Source organism: Cydia splendana, chromosome 10 (assembly GCF_910591565.1).
Source record: "Cydia splendana chromosome 10, ilCydSple1.2, whole genome shotgun sequence".
Classification (NCBI taxonomy): Eukaryota; Metazoa; Arthropoda; class Insecta; order Lepidoptera; family Tortricidae; genus Cydia; species Cydia splendana.
The window spans coordinates 8,211,925-8,225,782 of NC_085969.1; the positions used below are offsets into that span (position 1 = coordinate 8,211,925).

Sequence of the window (13,858 nt, forward strand, 5' to 3'; positions counted from 1 at the left end):
GTAATATTTACACTTTTAAATTTATTCTAAGCTTAATAGCATCGTTCGCAGACGTTTCTGCTTGTTAAAAATTAAAATTAGTATGGGTAGCACATCGTAACTGGTGAATTTCCAATATAACTTGGAACTCCGGTAGCCGTTTAAGAAGTGTAACACTCTTGCGGTAGATGTCGCTATGGTCCCCTTGACCTATAATATGGTGGAAAGATTTGCTGGCTATGGATGAGGTCTTGGTGGCTCAGATGGCAGGGCGCTGGAGTATCAATCCAGAGGCCGTGAGTTCAAGTCTCACCCAAGACAGTAATTTTTCCACTTTTAAATTTATTCTAAGCTTAATAGCGTCGTTCGCAGACGTTTCTGCTTGTTAAAAATTAAAATATTTTTTTATACAGGGTGTTACCGGAAATTGATTTTTTTAATTAAAAAGTTTTCAAATTATACGTGCTCAGTGAATTATACCTTGTTTTACTGCAATGTATACTAAAATCGCTATAACTTAAGTATAAGTGTTGTTTTAGTATTTATTATTCAGATGTCATGTCTATAAAAACCATAATTAACCCATATATCCAGCTACTGAATAACAAATAAGATGTGGATTTCATTACAGCTTCCAGTAATAGCGTCCACCTTTATTCAAAAACTAGCATTAAAACAGAAACTGCAACCGCTTTTATACAGTTGAAAGTCTCCACCGACGCTTTTTTTCGGCATTTAGTAGCCACTATCACATTTTTATTAATATTGTCTGCTTAATATCTCACAACACAGAATATATACAGCTGATTGCTGCTAATGCTGCTATTATGCTATGCAGCTGTTAGTAACCACAAATGCTTTAAGCTGAATAATGTCTGACTAACTGTGTAAGAAATAAGTATTATTCAGCTTTAATATGCAAAACCGATACTATACAAAATTTATTCAGCATAAATTGGTATATAGGCCCACATATTTTTTAATTCCGAATTTAGTAATTTCCACCGCTTATACATAAAATTTATGCAATCTTAATTTGAATAAGATGATAATTTTACTCTATTATCCTGCTTGTGTGTTACTTGGGTAGGAAGTTAGGAACCTATAGAGTATAGATGAGATGTGGTATACGCATGCGTCCGTGAGGGCAAGTAACACACAAACAGGATAAATATTTATTATATTTATCCTGTTTGTGTGTTACTTGGGTAGGAACCTATAGAGTATAGATGAGATGTGGTATACGCGTGCGTCCGTGAGGGGCTAAACATAAGCAATGCGACACTATATTGATTGATATTGATTGGTTTCTTGTTGTTGCCCATCATAATCCATTAGAGTCTGTGCGGAAAGAGAAGAGTCGTGGAATCTATGGGGTCTAAGGTCTAATACATTCCACGACTCTTCTCTTTCCACGCAGACTCTACTAAATTTACGGTGGGGACTGGGGAATAAAAAAAATGTGAGACTGTGACAAGGACAAACAATAATAGCGCTTTCGCTGCTACTCCTACTGAAAGATACATAAGACTACCCGTTCGGTCATTTCCCCCCACCCCTCATGCTTGATCGGCTTGATCCAGTTATACTCATAGTCTAATAAAACATGGTCTTCTCTTCCCAGAGTGACACAAGCCTACGTCACAATAACATTGCCACTTTATATAGCGCTATCGCATATTATCATACAGCGCTGTCGCATGATGACGTACAGGCTTGTGTCAGTCACGTGGCCACGAAAAGACGGGAAGAGAGTACCAGGCGGAGTATATATTATTATACCATGGTTATACTATTAGATTCATAGCCTGTTTATAGCCCCTCCACACTCGTGCGCGAATCGCGGCGCGAAGCCGCGAACGCGAATGTGGACTCGATTTCGCAGATCTTCGCGCCGCGATACGCGCACGAGTGTGGAGCGGGCTCATGGCTCAACCTGCAATGAGACGCTTCGACATGGATGGATGGATGAGACATGGGTAACAAGTTGATGTAAAGCTTGATAGACTTACGTTGACCATCCACTGTCGATCACAAACCAAATCCCACTCTGTGACCATAGTTTTAGTGAACACAGATAAGTTATATTCAAAGCATTCGCACTTTACTAATGGTATCAGACTTCTGGTAAGTTTTGGATAGAGTCGTAAGATCTCTGGGTCGAATATCAAACATGGATTCTCCTCTACGAGCTAGAATCGGAGAATTTTTTTTTTCTTAGCCTATTTGAGTGTCCCACTTCTGGCCAAAGGCCTCTCCCCTGGATCTCCATAACTCCCGATTTTGTGCTTCCTCCGGCGAGTTGTAAAGGAAGGTGTAATACTAATAATAAATAGTTTTTAAAAACCGGTTGGTATCGTTCCAAATCTCAAAAGAAGATTTTTTTCATTCAGTTTTAAGGCATGTATTTCAAACACAATACGTAGCGACCAAAAGTATTTTTACAAAGATAATAACTTTGGTATTGTATGAAACATATTAGTTTTTTCAAATTAATTTTTGATAATTTAATTAATGGCTTGATAGCTCCTTAAACCACGTAAAAAGCTTAGTTTCGAATGTAAATATAAACTTGGCAACAAAAATGACAATTTACTGGTTCAAAAGTATTTTGACACGATTATTTTTTACAATTTTATTGAGAACAGGGCTGCAGAATTTAAATATTTTGGAAGTAATTACATCTGAATACTTCTTTTAACATGAAAAAACATAAAGCATATTCGAACGATTTCATGCAAGCTGGTGCGGCTGCACTTTAGAAAGGTAAGTAGCAAGCTGAGGTTTCGCGGACTTATGGTGTATCACTTATGGCGTAATCTAAGTGGAAACGTAACAAATGAAGGGTGAATAAGATATAATCGTAACGTAATGATTACATATATACCCTATTCATAAACATATTGAGAGAAGTTCAGTTGTCAAAATACTTTTGATCGCTACTGTACCTGTATTGTTTTTTTGGATAAATATAATGACTATGACTATAACCATTTAAACTGTGAGTCAAACCGAGAACCTCGTCGGCGTTGGCGGGATATAAATAACTTGGACTCCTTTTTGTGGACTGGTCAGATGTAGCTCAAAACCGGAACGAATGGAAGTAGAGTGGAGAGGGCGGGGCGGAGACGCCTTCGCCCAGAAGTGTGAGAAGTGAAGTGGGACACCATATGCTCGCAATAATTTACAATTGACCCAGTTAAATTAAGGGTTTCACCTCGGAATGAGAGATAATAAGCTGGAAACTCGTATACACCTTCGTTATCACGTGTTAAAGGTCCTCTTAAAAGTCGACGCATATTACGCATATATCGTGTGCGCGTCAGAAGTTATTCAAGGTCAAGGTCATAAAACTCGGTTTTTCGCGGATATCAAAATTTCTATAGCTCCGATGTTTTTTACATGTAGGTAAAAATTGTAGAACATAAAATTTGCGACGAGCTATGTATCAAACATTTTTTTATGCGATTAGCCGCTTTTAAGATATACGGCATAGAACGCGCACCGGCCAGCCAAACGCACTATGACGCAAGGTTAGCTGGTTATATCTGTGAATAATAAATTTAAAGTTTTTTAATCGTTAAAATGACACTTGTTGGTCATAAATAGATTTTGAAACAAAAGTTGCCCCTCCCGTGGACATTAGTTAACAGCTTGTGTGCATATTGTAATGATTTTATTACATAGTTTAATATAAAAAGGGTACCCCTTTACACAGGTTTAATCAGAAAATTATGCTTTATAGCCTTTAGGTATCTCTACAGGAAAGAGGTAGATTTTAAGTAATGCGTGTGTCATACACGAAAATGGTTTCACAAGCTTTTATTTAACTCCCGATGTTCGTATGTAACTATGAAACTTGGCTACAAAATTCAACTCAAATCAATCAAGCTGATCTGTTGATGGGGACCGTAGATGGCCATAGGAACTCTGTGATAAAATGACTATCTCATTGAGTTTATTTGTTACAATCGTCTAGAAGACTAGTCGATGACCGTGAAACAAAGATCAAGTTCCCTAACGTTTGAGGTTCAATTATTTTCATTTTCATCTCATCTTTATCATCTATTGTCAAATCTGGGTCAAATGCACTTTCTTCATCGGGGTCGCTTTGCAATGAAGCCGCATTAAAACAGACTTGCCCATTGCACTGGCCACAAGCTAAAGAGCATTTCAACCCCGATTTTCTGCACCCACAGCGTGGACCACACCCCTTTTTACAATTGCAAAATATGGTATTTAGTAGCTCATCTGGAGCTGGTGCTAATTTTGTTGTTATTGGCTCCAGGAATTAGTTTTGAAGCATCCAACCCTATTCTTGGGGTTCTAATCTAAGTCATTCCCTAACCATGTTTGTACCTGGTAATATGTACGGTTTATATGCTGATGGGCTGCTGCAGTTGTCGGTGGAAGATTTGACAGCTGTACAGGTTTATTAAGCTTTAAATATAAGTGTTTGATCGAAAACAATATTTATTATATTTTTTTCGAAAAATTTGTATCCGCCGTATGGGAATAATGTTGGATTTTCTCTGGAACTAAAAGGCAAACCAATATCTTCGCAGGTAGGGGAGACCGGGGACAATAGAAACAATTTTCCTTTAACCGCCTGTAACCGTTATATTTTTATGAGTAGAAAGATGTACGCCCAAAATATTTCAAGGTTAGTTATCTGGTTCTTAAATGAAATGTAGTTGGATGGTCTATAATCCATAGTTTTTTGACAATAACTTAATAAGGAGAATGGGGCAGCATGGTTCAATTAACCTCACATGACTGTCAATTGAAACACTATGTAAGGTCAATTGAAACACTCGAATATCTTCGGCACAATTAAAGTACTTATGTCTGTTTTAATCTTTTTCATTACTACCTCTGCATACAATGAGCTCATCAAAAGTTCGCAAGCATAAAATAAATATTTCTCAATTTATAAGCATCTGAACATTTCGATATAAACACGCGGGAAAAAAACAAGAGTATACGACTTTTAGTTTTCTTTGTTGCTGCTACCTTGTGCATTTATCTTAAGCAAAGTAGTTTTAATGCAATTATAAAATACAACGATATAGACTCGCAGAAAACAAGCATAATCATGTTTCATACAAAAGTGCTTGTTTCAACTATAACAATGTTTCAATCACAACCATTCCGTATACCTACCTTGTGACAACGAGTGTTGCAAACGTTGGGATGTAAAATGAAATAATAGACGCAATAAAATAATCAGTTTAAATTGTTTTATTAAACAAAAACATGACAAATAGCTTTTTAGCATTTTAAGCTCTTCTAGCTCTCTATATAATTCCCTCAACTATACGTTCACCCAATTTCATTAAAATTAGAACAAATTTACTTAAATTATTGCGTATCAAACTATCCTCTGATAGTTCAGCTTAAAAACATCGAAATGCCGGGACGTGCCCCTAGCCAGCTGTGTGGAAAAACCTGCAGATTTCTAAAAAAAACGTCGTAGATCCATAATTTATCAACTGGGTCAAAAACTACATAAATAATAGTACACATTAATAGAACAAACATGTGCATCGAATACAGAACCTCCTTATATTTTGAAGTCGGCTACTTTTGGGAACGATTAAAACACGAGGGCGATTGAAACGTTGCAATCGTCCACAAGCAAGTTGTTTCTATCGTCCCCACAGCCCGTTTTACACTTCAAGGTCAAATATTATATATAAAAAAGACTCGAACGCTGATCAACGGCCATTAAAAACATTCGTTTATTCCTAACTCGAACACCAAAATAATTTGATTAGTCAAAATACAAGAGTAAACGAAGTTATAAGAAAACATACGAGAGCGCAAGTGCTTACTTTTTACCGACAAAACTGTTTTGGCTCTTGGACACTCCCGTCTCGCACCGTCCCTCGAGCCCTACTGGCCAAGGATTGAAACATGGCCGTCCGCGTATACTGGCTCCTCTTCACGTTGGGCCAACGCCAACGCCAACGAGGGACGCAGCCATGCGGTAGAATGAGATAACAATATCACTTGCTCCCTCTAACGCATAAATGCGTCCCTCGTTAGCGTTGGCGTTGGCCCAACGTGAAGAGGAGCCATACCGAGTGTTGCGTCAGACGCGTAGGTATTATAGTTTTCGAGAAATTTGACTTGTTTCAATCATGATGTGTTTCTATTGTCCCCGGTCTACCCTACTTACTACTTACAATACCAACTAGTCCTATTATAATTTTATATTTTCTACAGAACAGACAACTTTTAAAATCTGGATATGATCAATAAAGGATAATTAAATAACTTTGTAGAAGGTATTATTCACCGATATTCAAGATTGACCTCATCATAGTGCGTTTGGCTGGCCGCTGCGCCTTCTATGCCGTATATCTTGAAAACGGCTAATGGCATGAAAAAATGATTCATACCTAACTTGTCGCAAATTGTATGCTCTACAATTTTTACCCACATGTAAAAACATCGGAGCTATAGAAATTTTGATATCCGCGAAAAAACATTTTTATGACATTTGACCTTGAATAACTTCTGACGCGCACACGATATATATGCGTCGACTTTTAAGAGGACCTTTAACACGTCATAACGAAGGTGTATACGAGTTTCCAGCTTATTATCTCTCATTCCGAGGTTGACCCCCTTTTTAGGCTTAAGATGACTGGCCTGGCAGTAATAATGAAAGTTCTTGAATGGGCCACTTAGAGAGATTAATATAAAGCCCCCTCCATATATACTCGCGTTCGCGATTCGCGCACGTGTGTAGAGCGGGCTTAATATAACATTAGAGAGGCATATCTCCAAAATGTTTGCGTGTGTGTTGTTCGGCTCTATTTTAGTGTTAGGATCCAGGACCTTACTAAAACATTAATACAATTGTGAAACGAGGGGGATAAATGAAATATTGAAAACGAGGGTGTTAATTCACGACAGCCACAGCCGCATATTTTAAACGGCTTTAAATAAGTCAAATTAAATATTTTTAATCACAAGCAAAAATATTAAATTATAAAAGTCAATAGGTACCTATCTTAACAGTAAAGTTAATTTATACCTACTTAATTCGTGACACAATTAAAAAAATGATAGATAAAAAAAGGAAATAAAAGTTATTACTCCCTAGGGAGTTATGACTTATTTTTTCACAGTCCATAACTCCTTCAGGAACAATATAGGTCTTTGTCCTGCAACACATCTGCATGAACAGAGATCTTTTTCGAGCAAGTGTGATTAAAATAGGTATGTATTAATTATATTATCATTATCACTAACCGGAACAGACATCTGTCGCCACTCATCGTCCGAATACCCGGAAAACGCTTCTGGCTTTTTGCACCAAAATTCTGTTGCAGGGGCAAGGAATATTATATCCAGTTGATACCAACTAATTGGGAACCTAAGTAATGCCATCATTATAGCTAATCTCTTCTGCCATTTACCGAAATCACCTATAGTTGTTAACACTGCATCTTCATTTTTAGAGTGAGGCGGGTCTTCTTTTTCTGTTAATGAAATTTCCAATAATCAATAAACAGTCTTTATTGGCTTTTTAGCAAGTTTAATGTGTTAAATTAAAACTGCCACTACTCTTGATTCGGCTGCGGAAGTGCGGATAACGTCTACTGCATGCGTGAGCCCGGGTACCGATAATGGTACGATAACTGCGACACATTGCCGACTGCAACAACTTCGATTAATCGATAATGCCGCAATAATGTATCAAAAATCCTATTTCATATCGGCCCGGTTTGAAGAGCCGGATTATTTATTAGCGCCATCTAGTTACCTATCTCTCTCAGAGGGCTTTAAGACGGTGAAAAGTACCTGCCTAGGTAAACGATGGCGCTGTTAAAAATGAAATGAAAGTTTATTCACGAGAACATATGGTACAGTAGATATTATTAAGTGTACATACCCATGATATGTTCGGCCTTATGGCATGTGAAAATTATTTGTATTGACATAGTTCATGCATGTCAAAGGAAAACACGTTACAAAAATGTCGCGTTTACTAAAATATTATCAAAATTTGAATTATTAAATACAAACATCAAATTTAAAGTCTCAATCTACAGTCAGTTAGTCATTCAAATTCAGCGCATAAGTTCATCAATCTATTATAGTTAAATCTAATTTTCTTAGTTACCTATGTAAACATATAACATGTTAAAATTAAGTAAAAGTTAGAATTTATAATGTCAAAAGTTTACATGTTAAAATTAGCTAAAAATTAGAATTTATAATGTTAAAGTCATTAAGTAATAGTTAGAATTTATAATTAAAATTATATAAAAAAGGGCTTATTACACTTATCCTGCCTTCGGACGGCTATTAATAGTATTTTCACCACACCAGCTCGGAAAGGCTTACTTTGCACTTCAAAAACGGATAGCAAAGTTGCATTTTATTCACATGAGAGGCAAAGTAATCAAATGCGGTCTACAGTATGGGGGTTCTTCAAAAAAGGAGTGTACAGGTTTTTAAAAGGTCGGCAACGCGCATGTAACACCTCTGGAGTTGCAGGCGTCCATAGGCTACGGTGACTGCTTACCATCAGGCGGGCTGTATGCTTGTTTTCCACCGATGTGGTATTAAAAAAATGCAAATTTTGAGTTGTTTTCTTATGTTTGCTGGTAGAATTGACTTTTAAATGATGATTTTGGATGATAAATATTTAATAACATTCATTTGGATTTGATTTGGTTTGATTTTGTTTGATATTTTACATTTAATATTTGCTTTGGGTTGGTGTAGTGAAAATTTTTGTGTTTCACTCGGGGCAAATTTTGTTTAACCCTCGTACTTTTAAACCCTCGCAACACTCAAGATTCCGTTTTTAGAACCACTCGCTACGCTCGTGGCTCGCTTGTTCGGGTATCAAGATTTAGCACGAGCGGTTAAACAACTTTGCCCCCTTGTAAAACAAATAACTATTTTCAAACAGGAAGGGTACTTAATTTCTGACCAAATCGGCGAAAATGGAACTGTTTTTCCATTATAAATGTATAAAAGCCGTCGCCCCCCATTCACACTCCTACATTGCAGTCCGGCTCGCAGGACTGCGGAGTAGGATATAGCTCACACACCTCCTACATTGTAGTTCGCCTTGCAGGACTACGGAGCAAGAAATAGCTGACACACGGTACTGTTTTGCCGTCCATCATCAGTCCTACTGTTTCGTTTCTCACTAGTGTCTACCTACTCTTGAAAATGTTACGTACAATAAAAAAAAAAATAGCTCTTCTGCTATGTATTTTTTTGTTATTGGATAAAAATAAAAAAGAGTGCGGGAGAAGAAACTGCTAAAAATTCGCCAGAGATAGTCATATTTCTTAAGTATTGGTAATAATTGTTGCAATGCCTATTCCTCCATTGTTTGTTGGAGTGATTGGGTGATTTTTGGTCCCACAAACAGCTATTTTCTTTATAAATTTCGAAAAAATTGCGCGCACTGTTGTCATACGTCAAACAGTGGCGGATTTGCAGTCTTTGCCGCCCTAGGCCCCAGGCCCTGTAGCCGCCCCTTTCTCAGCACCCATCATATTGACTACATTTTGAGTTATTTCTTGTTATCTTTAGCGAATTTTTTGTCACAACCTGCCGCCCCCAAAAAACTTGCCGCCCTAGGCCCGGGCCTACTTGGCCTTAGGGCAAATCCGCCACTGACGTCAAACACGGCAGTCCGCTACGCAGGACGTCAACCCACAAACAATCCTGCGCCTCATTCTCGCTCTTACAATATGGGTGTGCTGGAGATAGAGTCTGCGCGGAAAGAGATGAGTCGTGAAATGAAATACATGGAATCTAATACATTCTACTACTATTCTCTTTCCACACAGACTCTAGTGAACGACAATATCGTTTTCACATCACCTATTCGGAAAGGGGCTTTTTCTTCACTGCTAGGAGGGATCAAAGTGGCACTTTTCTTCCCTGCTAGGAGGGATAAAAGTGGTACTTTTCTGTTATAGCACACATTTTTTTTTCATTTTTACATACAATTTTTTTTAGCTTAAATAGTGTTTTGATACATGATAATTTCCTCATTTATTTATTTTCCTCATAGTTGATGTGAAAAGCAATAGGTATGTGTCACACGGTATCAAAATTATTTCGTCTTGGACGTTAACACTTGAATCCCTCATTACGCTCAGGATTCTACTTTAGAATCCCTCACTATGTTCGGAATTCTATTGTAGAATCCATCGCTTCATTCAGGATTCAATGTACGCCCTTGACGGAAATATATCATTTTGATCCCTTGTAACACAAACTACTATATGATTAACCGTGTAAATTACCGTTTTTGATTTCTTCACCAGCAAACAATCTCAGCATCTGTTGTTCATAATCATAAATATCATAATTAATACTAGTAGGTTTTGTAAGGAACACAAATGTATGGAACATCATGCACTTTAGTCTCAGGCGATGCCGCTTGGCACGATTGTTCCTTAGGTCAAACAAAGCTGATTTGCCCCGGTAGCCAAAAGATCGTACCGTGCATACCCCCCAAAAAGAGGGGGTGAAAGGGTCGGCTCCCCAGGTCCAATCTATGCTATATTTCTTCCTGTTCTTAGCAACTAGGGCAAGTAATATATCATTTTCGTATAATTTAGGAACGAGGAATTCATTTTTGAAATAATTATTATACCTTTCCATACAAAAAAATATCATTTTTTCATTCATACATTTTTTCGTAATAAAAAAATAATTTATAGCGCGTGGCTGTAACATTTGTATAATGGAACTATGCCCAAAGCCAAAGATTAAAAATGTTTACTAAAACATTGAATTTGGCATTTTAAAATTTTAAATATAATGTTTTAATAATTTTTCCATGCGGTTTTGCCCTTCTTTGGTACAAATTTGTTGTTTTTATTTTTCTTCCATAAACTTTCTCCCCCCCATTCCCCCCCCCCCCCTTAAGGGTAGATTTTATAAAATTTTATTTTATCTTAAACTTAAACCTATTACATTTAATTGATGTTGAAAATTTCAGCTTCGTATCTTCAGGGGTTTAGATTTTTAGATTGTATGATGTCTAAGTAAGCAGAGTTTTGTTAGATATTATAATGTATGGGATATGTACCGAAATTAAACTGTTGTGAGACATACTAACATTGAATAATTTTAATAATATTATTGTTAATTTAATAATTTTTGTTTTTTACAGTGATTTCTATAATGAATAATTAAGTAGGTACCTACACAATTTGCGATTTTATAATCGTAATTTACAAGACATAAGGCCAAGCGCGCACCACGATTTTTTGTCGCGCGATAATTTAGTCGCAGAAATGTAACGTATGTGTTTATATGGCGGTGCGCGCATATGCGACAAAAAAATCGCAGCGATTTTAAAATTGTGATTTGTTACATTTTTCCGCGACAGCGCGCGACGCGATTGTCGCAAAAGTGAATTGCAGCATACGAAGCTGTATGGCCCCGCGCGCACTGCGATAATAAAATCGCAGCCGGGACCACGCGGCGGCGCTCAGTCGGCATTTCGCTCTTCAAGCGTTAACATGTCGGAACCTGATTCTCCAATGGAGTTCCAAGATGAGATGATAGATATTGACCATTTAATTATGGAAATCGAAGGGAGATCACCTTTGTGGGATAAATACTCGAAATCATACAGCGATCGCATACTGAAGACACGTTTGTGGGAGGAGGTTTGTCAAAACGTTATACCGAAGTGGGAGGAACTAACCAAGGATAAAAATAAAAAGACCGGTAAGATGTCAACAAGGTTTTATTGTAATACATAGGACATAGGTTTAGTTACAATTAAATTTTATCGTATTGCCAAGGAATAGATCCAATAGAAGAAGTGAAGTAGTTTCCAAAATAATCTCGTTTTTCAATACAGTTGTTTTTCGGTCGTGCAGGCGTAGGATTCATGATTTTTAGATTACACGTATACAATTGGTCTTCGAATCTTATTCCATCATATTTCCGTACGAAATTGTGTAGGATACAACATGCTTTTACTATTTTGTCACAAAATTCAATTTTCACGTCTAAAGACCGATGCAAGATACGCCATTTATTTGCTAAAATTCCAAAGGCGCATTCAACCATTCTTCTGGCCCTTGACAGTCTGTAATTAAATACTCTCTGTTTAACTGATAAATTTCGTCTGGGGTATGGTCGCATCACATGCTTGGAGAGTGCAAATGCTTCGTCTCCCACTAAAACAAACGGCATTTCCGGGCCATTTGTATCATTCGGTAAACGTCTTGATTGTGGTACATTTAACCTATTATTTTCTAATTTCTTTGCAAAATTAGTTTGCTTAAAAATGGTAGAATCGCTACCGCTGCCATATGCACCGACGTCTATCATAGTAAATGAATAATTGGAATCCACTACAGCCATCAAAACTATAGAATTATACTGTTTATAATTATAAAACTCTGAACCTGCTCCATTTGGCTTCTCTTGTCTTATATGCTTTCCATCCACTGCTCCTAAGCAATTTGGAAAGTTTGTTCTGTTAAAAAAACCCTCAGCAATATTTAACCAATCGTTTTCATTTGGTTCGGGCATATAAAGTAGATGCAAACATGACCATAACTTTTCACAAGTATCTTCAACTATTTCTCGAATTGTGGTAGCTCCCAATAAATATTCGTAATACAGCGAGTAGAAACTGTTCCCCGATGCGAGGTACCTGAAAAATAAAACTAAGTTAAATAAAATGCTTGCAAAACCAGCGGCTGGGTCCAAATCACGGCGTTTTGACTATTAATAAAAAAAGTTTACTTTTCAGGTGCTGACTTACAAAAAAAGTGGAAGAACTTAAAAGACTGTTTCTCAAGAGAATTAGCTTCGCAAAAGAAAAGTGTGTCTGGTGAATCGGGGAAGAAGAAACGCAAGTACATTTACTTCGATCAACTTTCGTTCTTGATAGCTATTAATACTCCTAGGGATACTAGTAGTAACGTCAAACCTATGGAAGAATGCGCGAAATCTGACATTCAGTCGGATGAGGAAAATACCCAACCAAAGCAAGACACTAGACGTTCTAGACATCTACGTAAGAAACAGACAGGCGCTGAAGTAAAAAAAGGAAACACAGATATTGACGAAGAACTATTGAATATATTACGTGAAAAAAAGGAAAAAAACTTTGACGAGGACGTTAGTTTCGCTGAAATGTTGATACCAATGCTAAGAAAATTAGGTGAGGATCAGAAAATGTATGCAAAAATGGAAATTTTAAACGCAATGAACAGAGCCAAAAGATATGTTTCTGTTTCCCAGCCTCAGCCAGTTGTTGTGCAAACTGTATCGCAGCCTAATATGCATCCCGGTCACATGTTTGCTTCACCTTTGTACCCGAATACCAGTGCCACATACATTAATTCTGAGCCGGGAACATCTGCTTCTAATTTTGTTACTTACTCCACGAAATATTGTAATTCATAGAGATAAAATCATAAAAAAACAACCCGGCATCGGCATTCAGGACAATTGCCATGACTATTTAGAACGTTTTGTGAATGAATTGAATTCTCCTGAATCCGTGAGTTCACAGGATTCTGAGGATTATTACGATGTCACATTGGCTTCGGTTTAATAAATAAATACTTACATTATTACATTACAAATAAATAACTATTATGAGATTTTGTTTTACTTACCTCAGGGTGACTGACAACCTTTCTTCAGTTGAAATTGCATTCCGATATCTTGTATTTTTATATTCAATATGAGGTCCAATGATTTTCAGTAATTTGTCAAATGTTTGAATCCTCATTCTATAATAGCCAAAGAATTTTTTGGGATATAGGCGAAGTTCATTGTATTTTAGATAAAAAAAAACCTTTGATACATCTTTCAGCGGTAAAAGGATGAGTCCAATATTGATAATTTCTTC

General features: G+C 37.0%; 1 protein-coding gene across 1 annotated transcript; it reads left to right on the forward strand.

Moving 5' to 3' along the window:
• The first annotated feature begins 11,498 nt into the window (after nucleotides 1–11,498).
• LOC134794553 (uncharacterized) lies at nucleotides 11,499–13,407 on the forward strand. The gene is made up of 2 exons (XM_063766362.1): nucleotides 11,499–11,709; nucleotides 12,749–13,407. Exons 1-2 carry the CDS (start codon nucleotides 11,499–11,501, stop codon nucleotides 13,405–13,407), a joined length of 870 nt encoding a protein of 289 aa, XP_063622432.1.
• Nucleotides 13,408–13,858: the final 451 nt, after the last annotated feature.